The sequence below is a fragment of the Piliocolobus tephrosceles genome, chromosome 1, assembly GCF_002776525.5.
Source record: "Piliocolobus tephrosceles isolate RC106 chromosome 1, ASM277652v3, whole genome shotgun sequence".
Taxonomy (NCBI): Eukaryota; Metazoa; Chordata; class Mammalia; order Primates; family Cercopithecidae; genus Piliocolobus; species Piliocolobus tephrosceles.
In genome coordinates this window covers 84,868,745-84,894,821 of record NC_045434.1, presented here as the reverse complement: position 1 = coordinate 84,894,821, position 26,077 = coordinate 84,868,745, and the positions used below count along the sequence as shown (strand labels likewise).

Here is a 26,077-nt window from a genome sequence, read left to right as displayed (position 1 = left end):
AAGTTTACTAGGTAATACTCAGAAATTCCACAAATCATTAGGGCATTACCTTGTTAAGCTCCCCATATGGAATCGCGGCTGGCAGTGACCAATTGGCGGTGTTAGCTAGGCGCATCCTGTGTGTTTTCTTTTTTTATGAGACAGGGTCTCGCTCACTCGCTCAGGTTGGAGTGCAGTGGCGCGATCTCCTGGGCTCAAGAGATCCTCCCGCCTCAGCCTCAAAGCGTTGGGACTACAGGCGCGCGCGCACCCGGCCCATTTTTTTTTTTTTTTTTTTTTGAGACAGTCTCGCTCTGTCGCCCAGGCTGGAGTGCAGTGGCGCGATCTCGGCTCAATGCAACCCCGCCTCCCATTTCAAGTGATTCTCCTGCCTCAGCCTCCTGGGAAGCTGGGATTACAAGTGTGCACCACCACACCCAGCTAATTTTTGTATTTTAGTAGAGACGGGGTTTCACCATGTTGGCTAGGCTAGTCTGGAATTCCCGACTTCAAGCGATCCGCCTGCCTGGGGCTCCCAAAGTGCTGCGAGAGCCACAGCGCCCAGCTCCATTTTAACCATTTTTAAACGTCCAGTTCAAAGGCGTTCCCGCGCTGGGCAAGGTAGGCGCAGTGCGCAGGCGCCCAAATCCTGCTCGGAGGTGATGCGCGGGAGCACAGAGCCGGGGCAGTGCGCTGCGCAGGCGCGCGCGGCGAGGCCGGGTGGGCGCCGGGTGACGTCACGGCGCGCGACGCGAAGGCGGGGTCGGGCCTGGGTCCGAGGGTAGTGGGTACAGAGGGTCCGGGGTTGCGGGTAGCGGGCCGCAGGCCCCAGGCAACTGCCTCCCGGGCGCCATGTTCGGTTCCAGTCGCGGAGGCGTGCGCGGCGGGCAGGACCAGTTCAACTGGGAGGACGTGAAGACTGACAAGCAGCGGGAGAACTACCTGGGTTGGTGGGCGCGGTGGGCGCGGCGGGCGGGCTCCCGGGCGGGCGCTGGGCTCACGGCGCCTACGTCCGCAGGCAACTCGCTGATGGCGCCCGTAGGCCGCTGGCAGAAGGGCCGCGACCTCACCTGGTACGCCAAGGGCCGGGCGCCGTGCGCGGGCCCGAGCCGCGAGGAGGAACTGGCAGCAGTGCGGGAGGCGGAGCGGGAGGCGCTGCTGGCCGCCCTGTGAGTGTCCGCGGACATCAGCGGTCGGTGCTTGGGACTGCGTTGCCGGGGCAGGGTGGGGCCAGGGGCGGGGACTGGGGGTCGGGCTGGGCGGGGGCTGGGGGATCGGGCTGGGCGCGGGCGGGACCCTCAGGACTAAGGCTGGAGTGGTGAGGGCCCGTGGTGGGAGGAGGTCCGTCCGTCCTGACGCCCGCCCTGGTCCTCTCGCAGTGGCTACAAGAACGTGAAGAAGCAGCCCACAGGCCTGAGCAAGGAGGTAACTCCCTGGGGTGTGGGGCACGTGGAGGGCCGTGGGTGTGGGGCCGTCCCGAACGCTCCTTGTGCTCCCGCACCTGCAGGACTTCGCGGAGGTCTGCAAGCGGGAAGGAGGCGACCCCGAGGAGAAGGGCGTGGACCGGCTGCTGGGGCTGGGGAGCGCCAGGTGCGAGCAGGTTTCCAGGGGAGGGCAGAATTGCTCGGGTGAGGCGGGCCCTTGACGGACTGTCTTCATCGCCGTGTTCCTGCAGTGGCTCCGTGGGCCGCGTGGCGATGTCCCGAGAGGACAAGGAAGCCGCCAAACTGGGGCTGTCTGTGTTCACGGTAATCCCCCGCCCCGCCTGACCGCAGCAGGGGCCAACAGGGGTGGGGCGGGGGCACTGAATGGAGCTCCCCGGGGCGCTGCGGGGCGTGGTGTGGGGCTGGCCCGCAGACTCCTCCCCAGAGCGCGATTCTCCCGCAGCATCACCGCGTAGAGAGCGGCGGGCCCGGAACCTCGGCAACCTCGGCCAGGAGGAAGCCGCGGGCGGAGGATCAGACGGAAAGCAGGTGAGGCTGCACCTACTGGGCGAGCTGCGCGCCGGAGGGGGTCTCGGGAGGACCGAGCGGCTCCCGCTTCGGCAGGTAGCAGCTTCTCTTGGCGCAGTGGCCCAGCCAGTGGCCTGCCCTACTTTACGTCCTGTCCCACTTCCAGGTTTTTCTCTAGGGGAGTTTCTCGGGTCACCCTTGAAGAGAGGTCCTAAGTACTGGCAGTTGGTCGCGGGCTGCGCCGTGGGAGGGCGCTCAGGACCTGGGGCGGGGCCTTTTCCTTCCGTGGGTGGCACCTCCAGGGCTGCTTCTGGGTGGAGCCTGGGCCTGACCCCAAGAGTGGCCTGGTGGGTGCAAGTAGGAAGGTGTCAACCTGTCAAGGGCACAGCTGGGGTGTAACAGGGCCGTGCTGTGGAGATAGGGATATCGCATCTGTTTCTAACCCAGGGCAGCCACCGGCCACGTGACTGCGTTACTGAGGAGTGGAATTTGTAGTCTGATTTAACTGATTTAAAGACGCACTTGGGGGTGGTGGCTTCATCTCCTGGTCGGGGCCTGTGTTCACTCTCTTGGCCTGCAAGACTAGTCTGAGGTACGCCTTGTATCCTCCTTGTAGCTCTGAGAGCCACAGGAAAAGCAAGAAGGAGAAGAAGAAAAAGAAAAAGAAGAAACACAAGAAAGAGAAGAAGAAGAAAGACAAAGAGCACAGGCAGCCAGCTGAGGCCGCCTCCTTTCCCACATCTCCTGAGAGGTATGTCCTGGTCCATGTCTGCCTCTTGTGGGTGGGAGCCTGGTTGACTCCTTCTGAGTGACTGCCCTTGGTCTCCCCAGGCCCAGGCACCACCACAACTCCTATTCCAACTCCCCCTGTTGTAAGAGGAGGAAGCGGGGACACAGTGGGGACAGGAGAAGCCCGTCTCGTAGGTGGCATGACAGAGGCTCTGAGGCCTGATGGCTGGACCCTGCTCACTGCTATTGTGGGACCCTGAACTCTCCCTTTGCCTTGCTTGCCTCCTGCCTTGGAAGCCCCTCGTGTGTGGGTGAAGCCCGGGGCTGCTCCTGTGGAAGTGGCTCTGGGCACCAGCCTGTGGGGCTAAAGGCTGGACAGCTAGCTCTGGAAAACCTCCAGGTTTCACATAGCGGGGATGGTCCCTGGCTTGCCCTGCGAAGGTGAACCTGCCCAGAGGTACCAGTAGAAGCTGGACTCCCTCTGCCAGTAGAGACAGCAGCCATGGGCCTATGAGCAGTCTAACTGTGGCCAAGTATGGTGACTTCTATTTTTCCTTATATTGACTCTTTATATTTCAATAAATATATTTTAAAAGGAAGGTGTATCATCCTAATTGGAAGGTGAGTGTCAGGAGTTAAATGAGATCCTACTGGGAGGTCGGAGCTGGGGTCTGTCTTCCAGGAGTCTGAGGCCTGGTGATTTTTTTTTTTTTTTTTAGTTTCGCTTTTGTTGCCCAGGCTGGAGTGTAATGGCACTATCTCAGCTCACTGCAACCTCCGCCTCCCAGGTTCAAGTGATTCTCCTGTCAACCTCCCGAGTAGCTGGAATTACAGGCGCCTGCCACTATTCCCAGCTAATTTTTGGCATTTTTTAGTAGAGACGAGGTTTCACTGTGTTGGCCAGGCTGGTCTCGAACTCCTGACCTCAGGTGATCCACCCGCCTTGGCCTCCCGAAGTGCTGGGATTACAGGTGTGAGCCACGGTGTCCATCTGATTCTTAATGTCCTGGGGGAATGTAGTCCTCCCATGTGTGCCCAGAGCCCCACCAAAACCCAGGGAGGGCTGAGGCCATGGAAGCGAGTGCTCAGCTGGCAATGTGGGAACCTGGGGCAGAGAGCCCTATCCCTGCGACAGGTGAGGTCAAGGACTGCAGTCTGTGGAGGCACAGCCTCAATTGGGTGTGGGGGTTGGGGGACTCCACCAACTGCCTGCTGCCCCAGCTCCCAGGTCTGCTTTTCCTGGGCCAGTGGGCTGGGTGTCCCCTCTGCCTGACCCTAAGAAGGATCAGGGCTGTTCAGGATGTGTGTGGCCACCAGACTGCATGGCATAAAGATGGCACCTGGGCTGCATCATAGTTCACTGCAGCATTGCAGTTTTGGGATCAGAGGCGTGAGCTCCCTCGCCTGGCCTGTTTCTGACTTCAAAGGAAGTTAAGCAGACCTTCCTCAGGGCCCTGGCCAAGGTGTGGCTCCGGTGGCTTTGACCTCTGCCCTCACCCTCACGTGGTTACTGGAGTGGAGACTGTGCTGTCTTGGGTGCTGTCAAGGGGGATGAAGGTCGTCGGGACTCTGCCCAACAGAAGGCAGACCTTAGACCTGCTAATGGCCACATCCCACAAACAAGTACCCCCAGACTGGCAGCTCCCTGCTGCATGGCATCTTGAGGAGAGTTGGGGGCTGTGCCCACACCGGGACCATTCCCCGGTTGGTACAAAGCACTATGTATGCTAGCAGTAGCCCTGCCCCATAGCCAGTTATACAAAGCGGGTTCAGCAGCAGGCCGAGGGAGGGAGGGATGGAGGCTGAGGTCTTCCATGGTGCCTGCTGACCCCTGCCCTGTGTGGCCCAGTTCTCACTGGCTGGGCCCAAAAGGACTGCAAACAGACCAAGGTCAGTGTGGGCAACCATGCTGGAAGAGCCTCTCACACAGACACAGAAAAGTACCCACATACTCAGGAGGGGACATGGGGAGGGTATGGACTCAGGTGGTGGCCCTAGGCAGTCACCTGCACTTCCTAAAGCTGGCTGATCCACCATCTCCTGGGGGCAGTATGCCTACGTGGAAGCACTGGAGAGCCGGTGAAATAGTTAAGAGATTTTATTCTAATAGCTATAATTACAGTGCTTGTTTGTCGAAATGAAAACTGAAAACAAGTATACAAAACAGTTGATTACTAATCGTGTATTGAAAGCAGTAAGAGGTTCCACGACACCAAATAGACCAGTTCTGAGGTTTCCCCAAGATAAATTTAACAGCTCCAGCTTCTTCAGTGTTTATCAAAATACAAAAGAAAAAAGTAGAGGTTGTCTTTTTCGATGGCAAATCGGACCCTTGCAGGCTGAGGGAGAGAAAGCTACATCACACACAGAGGTGGGGTGCTCCCAAGGGGCTGTGGGTCTAGGTGGACCGCCTGCCCGGCTTGCACGCGCTCCTGCTGGTGAGGCCCCAGACATCCTGCCAAAGTGTCTGAGCGAGCACGAGGGTTGGGGACGACGGACCCACTCTGGCCACACGGTCACTGAGGGACAGATGGGGCCCTGCGTCCCATAGGCTGCCTGAAGGTGGGTGGGGCGGCCTGTGGGAGAGTGGGGTGGCTGTGGGCTCCCAGCCTGGCCCCTGCGAACCGTGGGAGCACAGGGACAAGCACGTGGCTATGGAATGCAGGGTGACCCAAGGACAAGCGAGTTGCGGGGATCTCTACTATGACCATGCAGAATTGATCGCGGTCTGCTGCGCCACCACATGTTCCTGAGGGGAACAGCTGGGCTGGTGACCGGCATCCAGGCCATAACTGCAAATCTATGCTAGGCGGGGTCTCCCTTCTGTGTGTTCAAGTGTTCTTGACTTGGATTCTTAACTATTTTAAAAAATGCACTGAGTTTGGGTTAAAAACCAACCACCAAAATGGATTTCAACACAGCTCTAAAGCCAAGGGCATGACCGGCTCTCCCAACACAGCGACTCCTGGAGGCCAGGTGCCCATGGGCCTAAATCCCCTCTCAGCACTTAACAGTGAGTTGATTTTTCTTTTTACAATAAAAAAAGCTGAGTAATATTGCATAGGAGTACCAGAAACTGCCTCATTGGAAACAAAAACTATTTACATTAAATAAAAAGCCTGGCCGCAGGCTGCGTCTGCCACATTTACAGCACGGTGCGATGCACACGGTGACCAAACCACGGAGGCAGCTTCTGGCACTCACACCACGAGCCGCACGTTTGCCACATGAGAGTAAAGCAGAGGGCAAGAGGAGTGAGAGGGAGGGGGGTCGCATTCACTTCTGGTTCCGGAGCTGATTGGACAGCCAGTCCAGTCCTTCATAGAGCCCGTCACCGCTGGTGGCGCAGGTGGCCTGAATGTACCAGTTCCTGTGGCGTAGGGAGTGCAGCCCCAGCTTGTCTGTGATCTCAGCTGCATTCATGGCGTTGGGGAGGTCCTGGGGGAAGGAAGGGGTGGTGGGAAGGGCTGTCCCCAGGACACAGAAAGGGGCCCCACCAGCCTCCAGTAACCCCTACCACCAGGCGCCCTGGAGGAACCCATGCTGGCGCCTCACATTACCCAGGCTGGCCCGGGTGCCTACCTGCTTGTTGGCGAACACCAAGAGGACAGCATCCCGGAGCTCGTCCTCGGCCAGCATTCTCATGAGCTCCTCACGGGCCTCGTTCACGCGCTCTCTGTCATTGCTGTCCACCACGAAGATCAGGCCTGCGGGGCAGCCAGTGTCAAATGGTCATGGGAACACAGGCCCCCTGCCACATCTATGGGCATCGATGCTGCATCTATGGGCTAGCCCCCCTCTCTAGAAGCAGGAGGGCCCATGGGACCAGGCCCCAGCCACTCACCTTGTGTGTTCTGGAAGTAGTGGCGCCACAGGGGCCGGATCTTGTCCTGGCCACCCACATCCCACACAGTGAAGCTGATGTTCTTGTACTCCACGGTTTCCACGTTGAAGCCTGGGTGCGGGATGCAGGGTGAGGCCTTGTACCTTGGCCCAGTCCAGCCCAACCCACTCCCTACTGGCCCCCACCTCACCTATGGTAGGAATGGTGGTCACGATCTCACCCAGCTTAAGCTTGTACAGGATCGTGGTCTTCCCCGCAGCATCCAGGCCCACCATGAGGATGCGCATTTCTTTTTTGCCAAAAAGGCCCTTGAAGAGGTTGGCGAAGATGTTCCCCATATTTGTGGACAGGTGGAAGGACACTGGCCAGGGACACCTGGAGAGACAAGGTGCTCCATGTCTGGTTCTGTGCTGCCCAGCAGCAGTTGCTCAGAGATCACCCACCCAGGGACACCCCACCTCCTGGAAGCCTGCAGGGAAACAGGGTAACAGCCCTGCCTCCCAAGCCCCCCAAATCCACCTCAAGATGGGGGCTGAGGGAAAACAGCTGAGTCAGGAATTGAGAAGCTCTTGCCCTCACCTTGGGAAGCCATCCCCATGACTGCATGGCCAGAAAGGCTGCCTCATCCCAGCCTACGCAGGAGGGGACGCTGGCTGCCTGAGGACTGGCTTCTAGGTGTGTGCAAGGCTCCTCTACACCCCAACACAGAACTCACTCTGCTTCCCCACACTCACAAGGACCAGAGCACACAGGACCAGGCCAGACACAGCAGGACACCTTCAGGGACACACTCCTATGAGGAAATGCCTCGATGGGGCACGCACGCCATGAGTGCCCCACACCGCAATGGTAGGGGTTCCCTCAGCACAACACAAAAATCAGGGACAGCAATTAAGTCGACTGGCTGGCACCCACCATCAGAGCCCTGCAGAGACTCCAGCAGGAAGGGCCTCCAATGCCCAGACGCCTCTGTAAGGACACTGAAGCTGTTAGGCTTTGGCCTCACTGCCCAGCGGACACTTTCACCAATCAGGTGATTTTATTCCCAACAGAGACTTGAGAAAAAACTGGTCACTTTCTGAAACACTGACTGCTTCTTCACTGCACCCGCAGGGGGGCTTACCCTGAGTAAAGAAGGCTTCTGCCTTCAAGAGGACATGCAAGGAGCCTGTGACCACGCCCACCCCTCATCAGACCTCCTCCACCAGGGGTTCCACACGGAGGCAGCTTTTGGCTAAATCATGGCCATGACTGTCTGCTGTGACTTTCTCATCCAGTCACCCCCGCGCACTACTTCAACGAAATGCCTCTTCTCCATTTCTCAACATTGGTGAGAGCCCACACATGCCTGCGTGTTTCAGTGGGTGTGAACTGGCCGCCCGTGTCTGATTTGACACTGCCATCATCCCAGATGAGCCGCAGAACTCCTTCAAGCTGGATCAGTGTCCTCTGGACACTTTGCTCTTGGTTTTGAACATATCACCTATTCTGAAACTTAAATGAATTCTGAAATTTAAAAGGACCTTCACTGTAGTGTTCCCTTTTTGGGGACAGCCAGGTTTTCTAAGCCCAGAGGAAGACCACCACCCATGGAACACAGAAGAGCCTGAATACGTGCCCTCTCAGTCCACTCCTGCAACCACTGCCAATGAAGACACCAAAATGACACACACACCTTGAAGGGCAGAGAAAAGGGAGGAAGACCTTGGACGTGATGACTGACCAGGCAGAGAAAGCTGGACCACCTGGGACCCAAGGGATGAAGCTGGGACTGTCTAGGGCAGGAATGTCCAATCTTGGCTACCCTGGGCCACAATGGAAGAATAATTGTCTTGAACCACACACAAAATATACTAACACAACAGCTGATGAACCAAACCAAAACAAACCCCCCCCCCCCAAATATCAATGTTTTATTAGAAATTTGTATTGGGTCAGGTTCAAAGCCATCCTGGGCCACATACGGCCTAAGGGTTGGACAAGCTTGGTCTAGGGGAGCAGCTGCAGCAGGGTTTAGGCCTGCGCTGAGCCATGACAACACACTTGAGCCATGAAATTCCAGAATAATTCCTGAGAGTCCTATATGCCCCAGCAGATCCACACACAAGCAACTGGAGCTCCACCCCCACCCCCTAAAGAGACTGGCCTGTCTGCCTTTGAAAGGCCACCAACATAAGAGACCCAAATATGAAAGGAATCTGGAAGAAGGCAACCAAGACAGGAGACTGAAGACAGAAGACTATGTTAACTTAAGATATCAACTAACGGAAACCCTAAAAGAAAGAACGTATGAAATTACGGGGTGAAATTTTTCTGTGTTCCAGAGCAGGGACCCAGGGCCGAAGCACAAAGCCAAGGACCTAGATGAGACCCACTAAAGGTTCAAGGTGGACTCCAGAATGCCCAGAGGCAAATGACACCTCTGTTGCCCCAGAGAATGGAAGACTCTGAAACAGTGCTTTCAAAACCCATAGAACATGACCTTTAATTCTATACCCAGCCAAAGTATCCAACAAGTGTTAGGGGAGAATGAAAATAACTCCCAAACCGCAGGGCCTCAGACCTCTCACGTGCTCCCTGCAAGAAGCTCCCCTAGGGATCCAGGGAGAGGATGCAAGCCCACAGCAACGTGGAGAGAGAGCAGCAGCCTAGCCAACTGCCTCAGACTGGAGCAGGAAGTAGACACCTGCAAGAATGGGGCACACCACCTACGTGTTCTTGTATTATGGGGTTGGGCAACTCTGGGCAATGGGGAAAAACTAATGACAGGTTCGCAGGAAAAACTCAAAAACATGAAATGGAATGAAAAGAGGGCCTTTTATAAGTTACTCCAGGAAAACATATGGTGTACGATACTCAGGGAGTCCTGATGTTATTACTGGGGTGTTGGAAAGCTAAGGCAAGGATGTGTGGTGTCAAAGGCTTGTTAACTTTACAAGTTTTTTTATTTTTAGTAGACACGGGGTTTCACCATGTTGGTCAGCCCACCTGGGTCTCCCAAAGTGCTGGGATGACAGGAGTGAGCCACTGTGCCCGGCCCTGCAAGGGAATGGCAGAACCAGGAGGGCTGAACCTCAGGTGTCAAGACATCAGCACAGCCAGCCTAGTTTCTCCCACCCACAAGCACATCTGCGGCCCTGCTGCACACATGGGCAGAGGGTGGCTGGCACATCCTGCCTCGGCACATTCCAGCATCCCCACAGGACCCTGGACCTGCCAGCCCCTGCACCATTTACTGCTTCTGTGACAGGTGGAGACCCAACAGAGTCTCGGACGAGGGAGAAAGATCCACAGCAAACCCCGCTCTCAATTCCAGGGCCTAACTTGTGTCATGCCCAGGCCAAGTGCTGTCACCCTTTCTTCCACCAGAGTTCCCCACACACAAGCCAAAACCCTCTTTTCAGGTTCATCAGAATTATCCTGTGGTAGCAGCAAACCCTGGCTTTCTCAGAGCTTTCCTGCTTGTACACGATGGGACCCCTCACACTATGAGAGAAGGGCTGCCCAGCAGGAGGATGCCAGGAGCCACCAGTGGCTACTTCTCTTTCCTGACCACCCTGTGAGCTCCAACTCTGGGGAAGAAAAGTCTTTTAGGAAGAATGTTTTTTTCTTCAGTGAGGACCAGAGACCAATGGTTAAGGTGGCCTTCAGGCATTACACCAGAGAACAGGACAGTCACCTCTGGCAGCTACATTCCCTGACACCTCACTGAATGGCGTGGGGAGAAAATGTAGCTCTGTGAGTTCACATCCGTTTTGTGTCTAAGAATGGATCGGACCAAAATGGTCCAGATGCACAGGGGAGCCAGCGCCTCTGTGGCCTGTACCCAGACCACCAGCCAGTACTATCCTCAGTCCCTTGCAGATCTCAGAGATGCTTTGGCATGAGTCAGGGAAGGGAACAGGCGCAGGCAGAAGATAGATCATTTTCCCCAACCTGTCAGAGCTGGTGTACGGAACAGAATCTCTAAGTGACTTGAATTGACAAGAACCAACAAAAAGAGATACCTCCAACCTCTAGCACAGGACAAACAAGCTCCAGGTCCAAGATTCTGTTCCGCTGACTGACATCCACGAATGGGGCTCACATGATGTGTGCTCTGCTTACATGGAAAGCCAGTGACATCCAGAGTTCACTTTTTGAGACAGGGCCTCACTCTGTCACCCAGGTTGGAATTCAGCGGTTCGATCACAGCCCATTGCAGCCTTGAACACCTGGGCTCAAGCGAACCTCCCACCTCAGCCTCCCAAGTAGCAGGGACTGCAGAGGCACACCACCACGCCTGGCTGATTTTTAATATTTTCTACAGACAGGGTCTCGCTATCCTGCCCAGGCTGGTCTTGGACTCTTGGGCTCCAGTGATCCTCCTGCCCTGACCTCCACAGTAGTTAGAACTATGCATGTGAGCCAATGCACCCCACCCAGAGTTTTTTTTTAAAAAGCTTTTATTAAAGTCAAGTTTACTGACAGATAAATTACACACATCTTTATAGTTCATAATCTCAATTTTACTATCTAATCTGAGGAAACTGAACAAAGTCGATGACTTTCCGAAGGGACTCATGTACATTATACAACATTTTAAGGATTTCTGAGGAACAGCAGCCTTTCAACAGTCATACATATAGTGTAGATGATCAATTTTGTGAAAGCCTGTGTTCATTTCCCACATGAGGATTTTCATTTTAAGAGAGTCCTTAAAATGAAATGCAATATGGCCATTTATTCTCACCTGCACAAGCTGCTGCTTGTTTACCACAGCAGCCAAATAAAGCCTATGGTCATCAGTCTACCCACCAGCCAAATGCTCCATTTCTGTAGGCCTGACATTTTTCTGCAACTAAGCACTACATTACATTTTGTCACTATTTTACCAAAACTCATGTAAAGGGAAAACTAAATGTGCCGATAATGGTGACAGACACATCTCACAAGCCAGCACAATTGTGACACAGGTGCGAATCAAAAGGCATGATCAGAGGGGAAGACACACGACCGAGACACTCTATGGACCCAATCATGTTGAAGAGACTTGCAATCATGCAGACTGAGACAAAAGAACAGCACACACATTCTAGAACTGTCATTCTGGCTTGCATCTGAAGGTGAGTCCCACTGAGTCTGCTGGGTTTTTTTTTTTTTTTTTTAACAAAAGTTTCAGGATGTTTTTAGAGGAGCTCATTAGGCATTACAACTTGATGCAGTGACCCCACAAGCCATTAGGAGACGAGGGTCCCCTCTAACACATCTGCTGCTGGCCTTGAGTTAAGGGAGGGCATTATCTATCAGTTCTTTCAGATGGGGCAATCAGTGAAATTCAGTTTAGATCACTGTTTGTCAGCTTAACATTCAAGGTGGTATCTTAAATCAGTTTGTGTACTGACAGCTAGAAATGAATTCCATTTTTGTGATTCCACATCATGGACTTGAGTTCTAGGACTACAGCTAATGTGAACACCAAAGAGTCACTGCCCACTAACTGCTTATTTGTGTATTTCTTGCTTCTTGGTATTTGTGAAGTGTTACTTAACTGTCCTCAAAGCACCTCACCAAACATAAGCCCTTCTGAAATATGCAGATGCACAGCTCTGAGCACACACCAGGTGGGCTCCCAGGGCTTCTGAGGGCAGTGTCTTATGACCCCTGACCATAGCTACAATGAGGGAATTGCGCTGGCTATGCATACAGCATCATGGCAAACGCCATCCAGTCCTTTGTGCTGCCCCTGCCCTGCTCTCTCAGTGATGGGACTCTGGTCTGTCACTGAGCACAAGGCCCTCTAGAATAAAACCCATGTTTCCAGGCCTCCCTGCAGCTGTGCAAACCCTGAGTCAGCTTTGTCCATAGATGCCTACACAAGGACATGGAAGGGGCAGCAGAGCCTGGGGCCTACCAGTATTTCTACTCTGGCAGGCAGGGTGCAGTTGGCCTCTACCTGGTCCCCAGTGCAGTGGCTGACAGACTAGTCACTGGGAAAACCAAGACCAGAAATGCAAATCCACATTAGCCCACAACACTGAAACTCACAACACAAGCTTAGAATGAGGAACCTGCAGGGATTTAACACTGCAACGCGGAACAGTCAAGAAACACAGCATCCCTGCTGTGCAGGTGACAGATGCAGGGAGAATACTTCAACCAGCCCCGTCCCCAGGGCCAAAGAACCAGCAGTTTGAGGTCAGTTTGGTGCCCACAGGGGAGACCCTGTCTCCACAGGACTTCTGACCAGAACCCGAACTCCTAGGTGAGGTGCCAACGCCCTCGATCATGGCCCAGCCCAATTCTGCCAGGAGCCTATGCCGTGCCTAAGGGCTCTTCCAACTTGAGGGGAGGCACTCCCAGGGGCCTGGACCCTTGTGATTCACTCTAAACAGCATGCTAAACAGCGAGTGACTGTGATGGCACAGCACCAAGTCAAGAGGGCAGGATGAGTGTCCATACCCCAACCATCTGCTAGCAGTGCGTTCCCCTGTACCTCACATGGAGGCCGCTGGTTCCAGCAATGACCAGAGGCTGAGTCCACAGTGCCCATCTTGGCATGGTCAGCGCAGACATGGCAGAGCTATCTGATGTGACAATGCTACCCTGGTTTTCAGGGGGAGTGCCAAGAACCCAGGAAGAGAGGGTGAAAGGGCCTCTGACCTCTGCTGGGAAGTAAATCTCATTTATTCAGCTTTGCCAGTTCACTTTCTGAACTACACACTGACCACAGACATGCTGGGCACTGAGTTACTGCCAGGCGCTGTTTGGGGTGAACATGGGCCCAACCTTGTGTGGGGCCAGGGGATCCAGCGCCCTGAAGGCCCCTTTCCACATCACTTGAAAAAAAAAAAATGGGGAACTGGAACAGCACACTGCTGGTGTTGCTGTCATAAACTGGGAGAGCAAGTTGCTCCTTCCTCCAACCACTAGGAGGGGGTGGGGCCCTTGCAGCTTCTCCATACCAGGTTAAAGAAAATTAATGCAGTGGCTGCACCAGTAATTGAGCCAATGCCTAAAACTTGATTTCTGCCTTCAAGAAACTTTCATTTTTAAAATGTGGGCTGAGGGGAAACACCACACAAAGACTTGCTCTTCCAGAGGAATCAAAAGCGAAGTGCAACAATGGGAGTGGGAGCCATCACCAGGTTTCCCCCAGCTTTGGGATGAGCACTGCCTTGCCACCCCACCCCACCCTGGTCAGACATGTAAAGGGACAGGGACACCCCCAACAGGCCCTGGGAGGCCACTACCCTTGCAGGAAATCCTCGCTTCTGGATGCACTCCAGAAGGTAAGAGAAAGGCACACCGCAGGGACACTCTCTGGGGACCTCCCCTCAGGTGACCTAGGTCTCACACACACACTGGCATCTGCCCTGCTCTCCAGGTGATGGCGGCCCCTACACAGCGACCCCATATTTCTCTTCAAGGCTTTAGACCCTCCTCCCAATTCCTGCCCCTTGACAGCCAGCTTTGCTGCCGAAACCCCCCACCCAAACCCAACAGGCATTCTCCACTGTGATGCAGGTAACCTCCCTCCTGCTCCCCAGGCAAGAACCCTGTTCTCCAGCCTCCTCCTGCATGTTCTCAGCACACCAGTCAGCCAGATGACCCGATGCTCTGCTCAGAGCTGCCCCACGGCTGCTTCCAGATCAGGTCCTTGCAACAGGCTGCCTTGGTCCACAACATAATGCCCACACTGTGCTCTAAATGCTGCCTCTGGCAACCCAAAAGGAAGTGGAGACAGCATCCCAGCACTCGCACAAGATGGCAGAGAACCACTGCTCTGCCCCAACTATGATGCAATGGGGAGTAAAGGAAAGTGACTTCACAACTACGCTAGAGGACCAAAGGTGGCAGCCAGAGAACCACCCTTACCAGGCTGCTCATGCACGGACACCTCCAACCTCAAGGGCAAGCTGTGTCCATGAAGCAACCACTGTAGTTTTTCCTTCTGGAAACCGAATTCTTGCTATGATTCTGAAGAGAACAATACACAATCATCTTTGATTTATAAGGTGATTCTGTTCCTGAAACTTCAGAACACCTGTTAAAACTATGCACAAAAAAGTTTTTCTTTTTTTTCATATTTATAACAAGTCTAGGACATAGGTCTAGGTCATCTAGGACATTAGATGACCTCCCCTACATGAAGGTCAGACAGGAAGTGTTCTTGCCACTGCCAAAGGTGCCAGTGCTGCCACCCAAAATGCCCCCCCAGATTCCCCAAATCCTTTTTCTGGGGATCGTAGACCCCCTCTGAGGGCCGCTGCACAACCCAGCAGGCTTCCCACCCAGTATGCACCCTGCTCCTGGCAGGTCTCCAAACTCAGCCAGCGCATCCACCTCAGGGATTCTACCCTGATTGTCCCAGGCCACTCCGCATCTCTGCTCACATGGCACCTGTCAAATGACACTTAGCCCCTTCTGGATGGTCCTGGTATCTCCCTGCCTTCCCTCCACCAGTGTGGGTGGCTCTGTGTGGCACTCACTGTCATAGCCCCTGCCCCCGTGGACCCTCATGCTCATCAAGTAGGGCTTCCTTTGCCCAGAACAGGCCTTCCTCCCCAGCCTCCCACCCTCTTCCGCTGGGCACTGCACAAGTGACTCACTACCAAGGAGAGGAGAAAACAATGGCAAAAGAATGTTTATCAGGCCCCTAGGGCTCATGAAGATCAACTGTATACATCTGCAGATGTGCTTTCCCTAAAAATTAAGTTTGTCACAAAAAACCTATCGCGTCAACAAGGAATTTCATGCTGTTTAAAAACTGTACTCACGTGTGGATTAGTCTGAACATTCATTTGACTGTAAAAATGTGGAAAAATGGGGTTGAAGATGCTGTTAACTACTGAAGGCAAAAGTGTGGCAGCTCAGTGATGTCAGACACCACAAGAGGGATGCATGTTCAAAATCTGTTTTCTAAACCTGCCTCCAGGTCCTCAGCTGGTGAGTAGGTATACATTTTTTTTTAAGAGCTAAGGTTCTTGCTCTGTTACTCAAGCTGGAGTGCAGTGATATGATCACAGCTCACTGCAACCTTGACCTCCTAGGCTCAAGTGATCTACTCTCCTGCCTCAGCCTCCCAAATAGATTGCACTACACAGGTGTGAACTACAGTGCCTGGTTAATACAAATATTTTAAGGAATATGTCACCACCAAAATTGCCAGATGTATTCATAGTATTTTAAATATAAATCAATAAATTTGATTAGTGAGTGAGCAACTGCATTCCCATCTACAGAAGGTACGAAGCACAGGCACATCTAACTGCCTGCGTTCCCAATCCTCAGGATGAGTCTAGATGATATCTAGTAATAGTCCTCTTGACCTAAATCAAACCTATAAAATACTTAAAAGTTTCCTGTATAGTGTATATGGTACTGCAAAAATAACTTGCTGTATGACACAAATGGAAAGATGTCTCATATCTAGCCATGCTACCACTGGAAGTCCTTTGGAAATGAATCTTTCTAGCTTGCTGGCATCCCTTCAGGGAGTAAAAACTATTTTAATACATTCTGCCTAGAAGATTTTCAAAACACACTATTTTGAGGACACAGGAAAACCCAAACTCAGTTTCTCACTTATAACACAGGTCGCTTCTCACACCACATGAGCAGGGGTTTCTCCACACATGCCAAGTAAGCAACCAGTTCTGCGTTCTGCAGCAGACACCAGCTAGGTGTCCTTTAATTCAGTTCAATTCTGACACTGTCCACCTGGAGGCAATCACAGGCTCCAGGTTATTTTACCTGTGCTTCTGGACAACCATCTATAAATCAGGGTTCCCATAACTCCTTCCCCTCGGGTTCAATTAATTTGCTAGAGTGGCTCACAGAACTCAGAAAAACACTAAAGTTTACTGGTTTTTCATAAAGGATATTACAAACAATACAGATGGAGAGATGCATAGGGTGGGGTATGAGGGAAGAGACACAGAGCTACCTTGCCCTCCTGGGCGTGCCACCCTCCAGGAACCTCCATGAATTCAGCTTTCTGGAAGCTCTCTGAAAGCCCAGGCAGGCCTTTTGGGTATTTCCCATCAACAAGGAATTTCATGCTATTTCAGTATTGTACTTAAGTGTGGTTCAGTCTGTACATTCCTTTGTACAAATGTGGAAACACGGGGCTGTAGATGCTGTTAACTACTGAAGGCAAAAGTGTGGCTTCATGATATTGGTGTGATTGATTAAATTATTGGCTACTGGTGACCAGCTCAATCTTCAGTCCCTCTCCACTCTGGGGAAATTGGAGAGTGGGGCTGAAACCCTCTAATCCTGCCTTGGCCGCGTGACTAGCTCTACCCTGAAGTTTCGTAGGGGCTGCCCGTCACTGGTCAACTCATTAGGGTACAAAAAGACATCATCACTTTGGAAATTCCAAGTATTTTAGTAGTTGTATGGCAGGAAATGGGAGGCAGGCCAGATATGTATTTTGCAATCCCCAACTATAGACTTCTAACTTCCTGAAATGTTCATGGACTGAATCAAGTCTCCCATTCACTTCACGCTGTATACTAGCAGTGAGCCCTGGCCCTCAGTGGTGTGGGAGAACGTCTGCCTTCTAAACAGAATCATTCTCAATTGCTGTGCCTGTGAAAATCTGCCTTTTATGCTTTCCCTGTCTCTTCTCTTGATGTCATTTAGGCTTCTCCTGTTATCAGGGCCTGTAAGAAGCACCACCCTTCCCAGTCTGTTGGCTGACAACCTGCTGCAAGCCCTTGTTACCACTGTGTGAGAACCAGGAAACCAGGATTATTAGTCAAGGACATTATGGCTCATCAGCCAGCCTCACTGTCTCCTCATCCTTGTAGATGGTAGAGTGACAGGACTCTGGGGGAGGACCTGAGAGCCTCCTGGGAACAAAAGACATCCAGGACATGTCTGTCAAGTTGCTAACAAGGTCATCTGACCTACCTGAGAATGTGAAACTACCTTCCAAGACGGTGCTGGGCACCTGCAGAGCTGTAAGGCGGTAAGTGCAACTATGCCTTAAAGAGTTTATAACCACCACAGGAGAATACGAACCTGAGGATGAAGGCAAGTCCTGGAATCCCAACATGAAGGGGCTAAACCTTTTCCAAAAGACCACTTCAGATGCTACAGGCAGGATACCCCTACCAACCAACCACACCAATGAGGAGCAGGAACAACACAGAAAACACAAGTTCTCATAATTTAAGATCCCCACTGCAAGGCCTTTTCGTGTTTCTCTGCCAATTACCTCTGACAGTGCACTCTACTTCCTTTCACCCTCTTGAGCTTACCCAGGTGAGAGGTCAGGGGGAGAGGACAGAATGCCTATGAGAGACAGTATGGGCTCGCCAGCCCAGGTTGGCTGCAGCCTCTTGCTCAAGAGAATGGTCACAGCTCAGGAAGAAGTGTGTACAAAAGCTTGGTGAGCATGGCCTGTGAGTAAGAGCAGGTTTAAATACACCAAGGAGACATTTAATTTGAAGAATCTAGAAAGAACTGCTTCAACTCTCTGAAACCACAGTCATATACTTCGCGTGTGAACTTGAACAACAGGTTTTTTTTCTCTTAGTTAGGTCTACTTCTATGATCACTGCAGCAGCTGACAGTCCATATTAAATTTTACTGAAGTGAAAAATGAAAGGCCAAATCCATCTTCCTATAGTTTCAAGCCTGTCCAGTCCGTAGGGGCAGATGAGCAGGTGAAGATGTCTGAATGTCCTCTCCATATTGTGCAAGAGGTACAGCGCATAGCTAGACTACATGATGTACAAAACCAGAACTGTGAGGGGCACAGAACCAGTTTTTGCTTTTCACTCACAGTCATTGTGTGACTCAGCTGTTGTCCAAATCAACTATTTCAAATCTTTTCCAACTAGCAAATCTGAAAAACTGCCTGACAGGCAACAGCATATTCCTACTGCTGCAATGATTTGGATTTATTTTCAACAAGATACACCTAAAGACAAGTGACAGATATTCTCCGGTCTATCAACATGTGAAAATGTGGACAACACATCTCTAACAATGTGGCCAATCAGATGTGTGACTAACATTTATACTACTCAATTCTTCTCAATTTTGGACCCAGCTAATAGTACGGCATTTCAGGACCTTATGGCTCTGGCTACCTTGGTAGTGCTGGTGAAAATTCAAATTAAATGAGGACAACATCCGTGCAGTCACATGTGTTAGACAACGGCTAACGCAAAAGCAGAGGGCCACAGGGGCTGCACATAACTGCACCTCGGCATCTCACACTCCTCCCAACACACTGCGGAAAAGGCCAGAACCACCAGCCTTGCAACAGCCGGCGGCAAAGAAAACTGCTGACCACTAGTTCTGAAACAAGCAATACAACTGCCCACTCCCAATAGGGGCAGTGGCACCAACTCTACAGCTCTCAACTAGGCGGCGACTTCGGGGACCATCCAAAGACTCCGACCTCCCTTCTTTTCCTGCCTGCGATTCCGAGCGCATTTCTGCTCAATTCCTGCAAAGCAGCAACTGGCTGCCTGGACGGAAAGGGAGAGTGCCAGGAGGTGCCGTCGGAATGGTTATCTAACACTCTAGGTGCGCACGGCTGTCCAGCCCCAATCTCACAAGCCGTAACCACCCAGGCTGTGCCCCGAGAGAGCGCTGGGGCCGGCCTCTGCGGCCTAGTGTCTGCGAGCAGGTCGTTCCGCAAGCAAGTTAAAAGATTCACCAGCTCAAAAGAGGCCTTCTAATCTACTGCCGAGAACGTCAAGGAAACCACCCTGGAGTTAAAGCGAACATGGACCGGCCCTCTGGAAGCCACCGGAGACTTCATACTGACCCCAAATCGCGTCTCACTGGTGTGAAGGGAGGCACTCTGGGCTTCCCCGAAGGTCCACGCATTCCGTTCAGCAGACAGGGAAAGGCGCGGGGTCCTGTCCACTTCCCGCCCGCTCGCTCTCACCGCCCCTGACCCAGTGCCTTCCTCAGAGAAAACACGAACTGGATGGAGTCGGGAGGCGAAGGTGCAAGCTCCCACCACCTACGTGACCTTGACGGCGTCTTGGGGCCGCCTGAGCCTCAGTTTCCCGGTCCCCGAGGCGGCGGTCCGCCCGGATGCCGCTCGCTAGCCTGTACTCGGGTGGAGGAGGCCCCACAACCCCCACCGGCCCCCGAGGCCGCTACCCCAACCCTCCACGCGCGGGCGGCCTCGGGAAACGTGAGGGGCAGAGGCGAGGGAAGCAGGAAGCCCAGGTTTCCTGGAGAAGAGCCTGGCGTCCCGGCTGACTTCCGGGCGACGGGCGGGGGCAGGGACCGGCAGAGGAGGACAAGGGGCCGCGGGCGACTCCGGGAACCTGTGAGGGGCGCGAGGAGCTCACCTACCCGCCCGCCCTCCCAGCCCCGACTCCGGCCGGGCCCCAGCCTCAGCCCGGCCCATCCTCGTCCGCCCCCGGCCCGGCCCTGTCGCCGCCGCCGCCGGGATCGCGGTGCCCTTCGCGAACCTCAAGTCGCCCTGAGGCCAGTCCCCAGACCCCGCCAGCTCCAGCTTGTGTGCGGCTCACACCGACCCGCGCCCCTTGCCCTCACCTCAGAGGCTGCTGCTCCGAGCCAGGCGTTGGTTTCGCTCCCACAAGATGGCGGCTCTGACGGCGGCCACGTCAGCGCCTGCGGGCGCGGGGAACGCCGGGTAAGGGGCGGGGACGCCGGGAGCTCCGCCCACCGTGCGCCCGCGACGCAGGCGCGCTGGCTCCAGAAGGGCTGCAGGGGGCGGGGCCGGGGACACTCCGCCCCGGGCCGCGGTCCTAGCTCGCGCGCGCCCTAGGGGCGCGCACCCGTCTGCGCCTGCGCCTGTGAGTCTTCCGAAAAGACACCTTGTGGCTCCCACACGCCCGTTTGGCAGATTCGGAAACTGAGGCCCGCGCGGCTGCTGCAGCAACTGGAGCGGCGCGGCCGGGTTGCCACCCTCCTCCTCCCCGACCCGGCAGTCACCGCGAGCCCTCGGGGACCGCGTGAGGACTGGGGTGCGAGGCGCCCCTTCGCCCACATTGGGGTCCCTGGCTCCCAGGCTGCGCGGGTCCGTGTGCCCCGGCCCTGTGGAAACCTGTGGCACTCGCGGGGCCGCGGCGGAAGGTCCGAAGGAGGGAGGCCTGCTGTGTCCCCGCACTGGCCTCGGTGCCCCGGAGGCCGCAGTGACTCGCGCGGACTCATGCCGGGGAGTTGGCTACAGATGAAGCAAAGGAGGAGGTGGCCTGGGGACCCCAGGGGGAGTCCGGGGCTGTGGGGGTGGGGTCCAGAATTGGGGACGGGTGCCCAGAAGGGAGGTCACAGCGATCTCTAATGAGTTGGCCTTTCAGCTGAGATCCAGTTGAGGCGGAGGAGACCCCGCTCCCAGGAAGCCCTCCTGGATTGGTCAGAAGGGAACAGAGGCCTGGCTCTGCCCACCACCCTCAGGTCTTCTTGCCTCTTCCTTTGTGCAGCTGTGAGGGATTGGGCTTGTGGGAGACTGTCCGTGCAGCACAGTTCTCTGGGTATTCTGGAGGTCGGGAATCAACCTGATTTGTCCAGGGGGAAGCCCGGGGGCAGGGCCTAAGGGGTGGGGTCACTGGGCCTGGCCCAGGCCTCCTGCGCCCCTTTGCTGCCGCCGTCACCTACCTTGCTTGCCCCTTGGGCAGGGCGTCCTCACTGCCTCTGCAGGCTGCGATGGTCGGAGTTCTCCCCCAGGGCTGCACCTGCGGTGGCTTCGAAGAACCCCAGAAGTGGTGACCCTGCTGCCCCCAAATTCAGTCCCATTTTCTGCCTGGGGCTCCCGTCTGAAATCTCACCTCTGTGAAGCTGCGGCAGGTTGTCTGTTTAGGGGAAGAACGTCTCTCTCCCACCCTACAGGCATCTCAGATACTCTTGGAAAGCCCCAGGGAGGGGTGTGGATGCCTGTGGAGCCTTTTGATTGTGCTACCTGTCCCCGCTCAGCCAGAACTGGGCCGTGTGCGGACATTTCATGGGGGATACATGTAGTTATGGCCACTTTAGGGCTGAAGGGACCTGGCTTTGGTTCTCTGATGGCAGAGCGTGGCCAGGGTGGCTCCAGTATCACTGAGTGGGGATTGTGTGGGAACTAGAGCCTGCTTCCCCTTCCTTTAAAATACTCTATTTTTTTTTTTTTTCTTTTTTTGAGATGGAATCTTGCTCTGTCGCCCATACTGGAGTGCAGTGACACAATCTTGGCTCACTGCAATCTCCGCCTCCTGGGTTCAAGCAATTCTGCTGCCTGAGCCTCCCAAGTATCTGAGATTACAGGCGCCTGCCCCTACGCCCAGCTAATTTTTGTATTTTTAGTGGAGACAAGGTTTCATTATGTTGGCCATGGCTGGTCTCAAACTCCTGATCTCAGGTGATCCACCCACCTTGGCTTCCCAAAGTGCTGGAATTACAGGTGTGAGCCACCATGCCTGGCCCCTTTAAAATATTTTATTTTAAATGTGAAAAAATGCAGACCAGAAAGAGTGTATGTCAGATACATGCACAGTTTAAAAAGTAATAAAATGGATTTCTGTATACACAGCCCTAGGGTTAAGAAATGTACCTTCCCCCGCCTGGGCAACATAATGAGACCCCATCTCTACAAAAATTTTACAAAGATAGCCAGGTATGGTGACACATACCTGTAGTTGCAGCTACTTGGGAGGCTGAGGTGGGAGGATCGCTTGGGCCCAGAAGTTCAGGGTTACAGTGACCTAGGACTCTGCCGCTGCACTCCAGCCTGAGTTGCAGAGTGAGACCCTGTCTGAAAATAATAATAATTTTTTAAAAAGTCCCTTTCCGCTGATTCTGTGCTCCTGGTTTGGCCTCCCCACCACCACCAGGACAAAAGTGATGTCTTCAAGCCAGACAGGTGCAGGGGAGCCCAGGTAGTCACACCCAGATTTCTGCCCCTGGAAACAGACCCACTAGGGAGCTAAGAAGTGTCAGGCAGTGAGTTCCTGGGGAAATTGAGGCCCCGGTGCTCTCCCAACACTGCCTAAGGAGTAGGGATCCCTTTCTCTCTACTCTGAGGTCCCTGGGATCAGAGGAGGTTTAGCCAAGAGGGGTGGGATGAGCTGTCTAGAGGGAGGGGATTAGGGGCCAGGCTGGACAGGGACCCTCCAGCCTTCATGGCTGCCTCCACTGTCAGTCTCAAAGATGCCAGCTCAGGTGGGGCTGGGCTTCTCTCTTCTGGGGGTGGCTGCACCTGAGAACCAGGTCAGAGACATGGATGCCAAACAACGGAACGGGCTGGCCTCCTAGGGAATGCGGCTAGAGGGACAGATGAGCTGTCTGGAGCAAAGAAGCAGAAATACCCATGTTGGAGACCTAGTAGGCAGCCATTGTGGCTAGGTGAAGGGGACCCCAGCCCACCTCAGGCCTGGCAGGCACTTTGGTCAACCTCTGAGTGCAGGGCTATGAAGTGTGCGGCATTTGAGCCAGGTCACAGATGTTCAGAGAGGTCTCACATGTACCTGATGTCACCCAGCTAGGATGAAACCCCTCTGAAGCTTGACTACTCCATGCCCAAGTCTGCTTACTGCCAACACCTTTACTCTTTCCCCAGCCCTGCCCTCCCTCTTGGGGAACAAGTGCTTTGGTGCCTCTGCAGACTGCAATGTTATCTTGGATTCCTCCAGTGATGGGCAGCTCACTACTATACCAGGCATCCCAGGACAGAGTTCTCCTCTGTGGATTTCCTGCCCCACTCTGTCTCCCACATGGTTGCTCTGCCGGCTCTCTCTATTGGGAGACTATAGATGGGCTAAAGCTGGAGAATCACACTGCAAGATGCCAGGGCATTCTGTGGGGTGGCACTGCCTCCACCAGAATCAGTACTTTCTCCTCACACTCAGGGCTTAGTCCAAGCACTCAACCTCTAAGACCTGTGGCAGGAAGAATTCATACCCTTAAAGACTTCTCTGGGGGGTGAGGTGGGGCTAGGACCTTGCTGTCCCCTCTGCCTGGCCCTGTTTCCTTCTCCCCCAGACCCCTACCCAAAGCCTCCCCTCTGACTGGTCACACTACAGGACCTGGAGCATGCCACAGGAATTATGGCTGTTCTGACTGCATGGGCCCTGGGAGAGGCCCCCACCTCCCAGCTCAGGGTGGCCCTGCCCTGCCTTCTGAGCCTGGGCTGGGGTCTGGGGTCATTCGGGAAGCTGGTGGCCAGTGGTGGGGGTTCCAGGGGCTTGCCTGCACTACACAGTGGCTTAGGAAATTACAGTTGAGTTCCGTGAACTCCAGGGAGTTAGCTCATATTCCTCTGACTTCTGGTCCTCTTGAAGCATCACCTGTTTCCCCTAATACTCTGGCCTCAGTTTCCCCATCTCATGCCAGCCCTCCAAACCTCAGATGAAAGCCTAGAGCTGCACATGCCCCTCCTCTGGACTAGCTCTCGGGGGACCTTGTTTTCCCAGGCAGGCTGGCTTCTCAGGGCAAGGACTGTTTTCTGTCTGGTTCCAGCCTCTTGTCATGCCTAGGTGGACAAATGGGGAGCCAGTGAGGTGAGCAGTCTGGGAAGGGGTTGCAGAAAAGCACATCTTGGCTCTTCTTAATCTCTGAGTGACATTTAGCATTTCCTCCCATCTCGAATGCAAGCAGCATTCCCAAAAAGCAGTATTAGCAGTACCTGTGGTTTTTGTTGCTGAAATATCAGAACTTTTCATCTCAGAGCTGTTGCATGAAATCTGTAAAGATTTTTTTCTCTTTTTTATTTTTAAAGACAAGGTATTGCTTTGTTGCTTGGGCTGGTCTTGAACTCCTGGGAAAGTGACCCTCCTAACCCAGCCTCCCAAAGTGCTGGCAGTACAGGGGGGCACTACCACGCCTGGCTGGAAATATTGTTTAAACTCCCTGGTCAACTGAAGTGACAGAGGTGGCCTGGTTTTACCATTTCAGGTGCTAACAACAAAAGAAGTTCTGACTCTGGGTACACGTACTGATCCACTCCTCCCATCAGGATAACAAAATACATGGCATTCCCAAAGTGACATACCACAAGTCTTAAAGTGTCTGATGGCGCCATTTCTCCAGTCCCATTCATCACTTATCTTAGGCATTGGTGAAACCCCACTTGGCTAGAGTGGTGCCTGCCTGCACACATGAGCCTTCTCCCTGTCCTGGACTCAGATAGTGGCCCTGACTGTGGGCCTCTGCCTACTTTCAGACACTCCCTTCTGCCCGTGGGACTTTGGCAAGTTGTCTGCCTGCCAACTCCCCACCCTAATACCTTGCCTTCCTTCCCTCCTTCCCTCCCTCCCTCCTTCCTTCTGTCACCCCAGATGGAGTAGAGTGGCATGATAATGGCTATTTGAGCCTTGAGACCCCGGGGGGGATCCTGGGGGAGAGGGATCTTTCCAGTCTACTTCCAGGCTGGACGTCAGAACCTGGGATTCTGCAGAGTGACCAACTTTGCCCCACAGCTCGGGGCCTGCCTGGGATCTCCTTGGCCAACATCGAGACCTGTATCTGAGCTCAGAGCCCTGGAAATGAACTGGGTGCTGCCCCAAGGATTTGAAGAGACATGTCTGAAGGTGTGGAGCTACTTTGCTCTAGTGCCTTTTTGAGTCAGAGCTCTCTGGTGGCAACCAGGGACTGGGGGACAGACAGGGGGTCTGTGGCAGGGGACACAGCCAGCCTCGTGACCGGGGCCAACACAGAAGAACAGATTGCAGCTCCAAATGTAGAAGCATCTTGGCAGTGAGCTACCGTTGCTGTGGGCACACAAGAGGCTAAGCAGACTTTTGACAAAAGGCTCTGCTTATCAGGGGATGTTGGCATCAAGTAAGGCTTGTTTAAGGCGAACCTTATGTGGCAGGAAGTCAGAGATGGGAGAGATGTGTTGGTGAGGAAAGCTGGTTGGGGGGCTTCCCTTTGTCCTTAGAGAATGACTGATTGTGCCCCGTTTGGGAAGAGCAGTGTGGGTGAAGGGGCAGGAGTCTCATCTGGCTGAGGCCGGTAGGTGGGTGTGAGAGAGGTTCCACATGGAGGTGTGATGAGGACACCAGCAGGTGGCTGACCAGGGCATGGGGCCATGGCAACCCCTGGGTGATGTTCCCATGAGGTGGTGGGGTGGGGAGTGAGAAAGGGGCCAGCCCCCAGAGATGGGGGAAAGGGAGAGGCACATTGTGAAGGTGCCTGCCGGGCTCCCCTTGGGTAAAGCTGTTCTTTTGAGACCCACCTCCAGGTTTTAGGGGACTGGAGTCTGTACCTCTCTTTCAGGGCTTCCTCTCCACCTTCCAAGCTTCTAGGCAGAGGCTAGCACGAGGGGTACGCCTGGGCTGGGGGCCTTGTCTCCAAGATGCGTTACAGACTCACTCTGTGTGTGACACCCCCAGCTTGGGGGCTGCACGGAGCAGTAATGTCTTAGGACGATATTGGGGACTCCTGTAGGGTGGTCAACTTTTCACCACCCCAGAGAAGGACACTAAAATCAAAGTGGCCAGGCGTGGTAGCTCAGCCTGTAATCCCAGCACATTGAGAGGCTGAGACAGGAGGATCACTTGAGCTCAGGAATTTGAGACCAGCATGGGCAACGCAGTGAGACCCCGTCTCTACAAAACATTAAAAACTTAGCTGGAGGCCGGGCGCGGTGGCTCAAGCCTGTAATCCCAGCACTTTG

The 26,077-nt window shown here is 54.1% G+C and overlaps 2 protein-coding genes across 7 annotated transcripts; one reads left to right on the top strand and one right to left on the bottom strand.

Annotated features, from left to right (window-relative positions):
* Positions 1 to 601: 601 nt before the first annotated feature.
* Positions 602 to 3,259, top strand: C1H1orf35 (chromosome 1 C1orf35 homolog). 6 transcript variants are annotated; one of them, XM_023203601.2, is made up of 8 exons: positions 602 to 699; positions 998 to 1,148; positions 1,359 to 1,404; positions 1,487 to 1,569; positions 1,655 to 1,727; positions 1,867 to 1,952; positions 2,548 to 2,682; positions 2,763 to 3,259. In XM_023203601.2, the coding sequence occupies exons 1-8, from the start codon at positions 642 to 644 to the stop codon at positions 2,881 to 2,883; spliced, it is 753 nt and encodes a 250-aa protein (XP_023059369.1). In that variant the 5' UTR covers positions 602 to 641; the 3' UTR covers positions 2,884 to 3,259. The 6 variants fall into 6 exon arrangements, with proteins under 6 accessions (XP_023059369.1, XP_023059368.1, XP_023059366.1 ...); XM_023203600.2 differs by having other exon boundaries at positions 608 to 925; XM_023203598.1 differs by having other exon boundaries at positions 640 to 741.
* A 1,483-nt stretch (positions 3,260 to 4,742) lies between these two features.
* On the bottom strand, positions 4,743 to 20,145 carry ARF1 (ADP ribosylation factor 1). The gene is made up of 5 exons (XM_023203605.1): positions 20,023 to 20,145; positions 6,695 to 6,879; positions 6,505 to 6,615; positions 6,243 to 6,367; positions 4,743 to 6,098 (listed from the first exon to the last, which is right to left on the bottom strand). Exons 2-5 carry the CDS (start codon positions 6,840 to 6,842, stop codon positions 5,937 to 5,939), a joined length of 546 nt encoding a protein of 181 aa, XP_023059373.1. The 5' UTR covers positions 6,843 to 6,879; positions 20,023 to 20,145; the 3' UTR covers positions 4,743 to 5,936.
* Between the last annotated feature and the right edge of the window lie 5,932 nt (positions 20,146 to 26,077).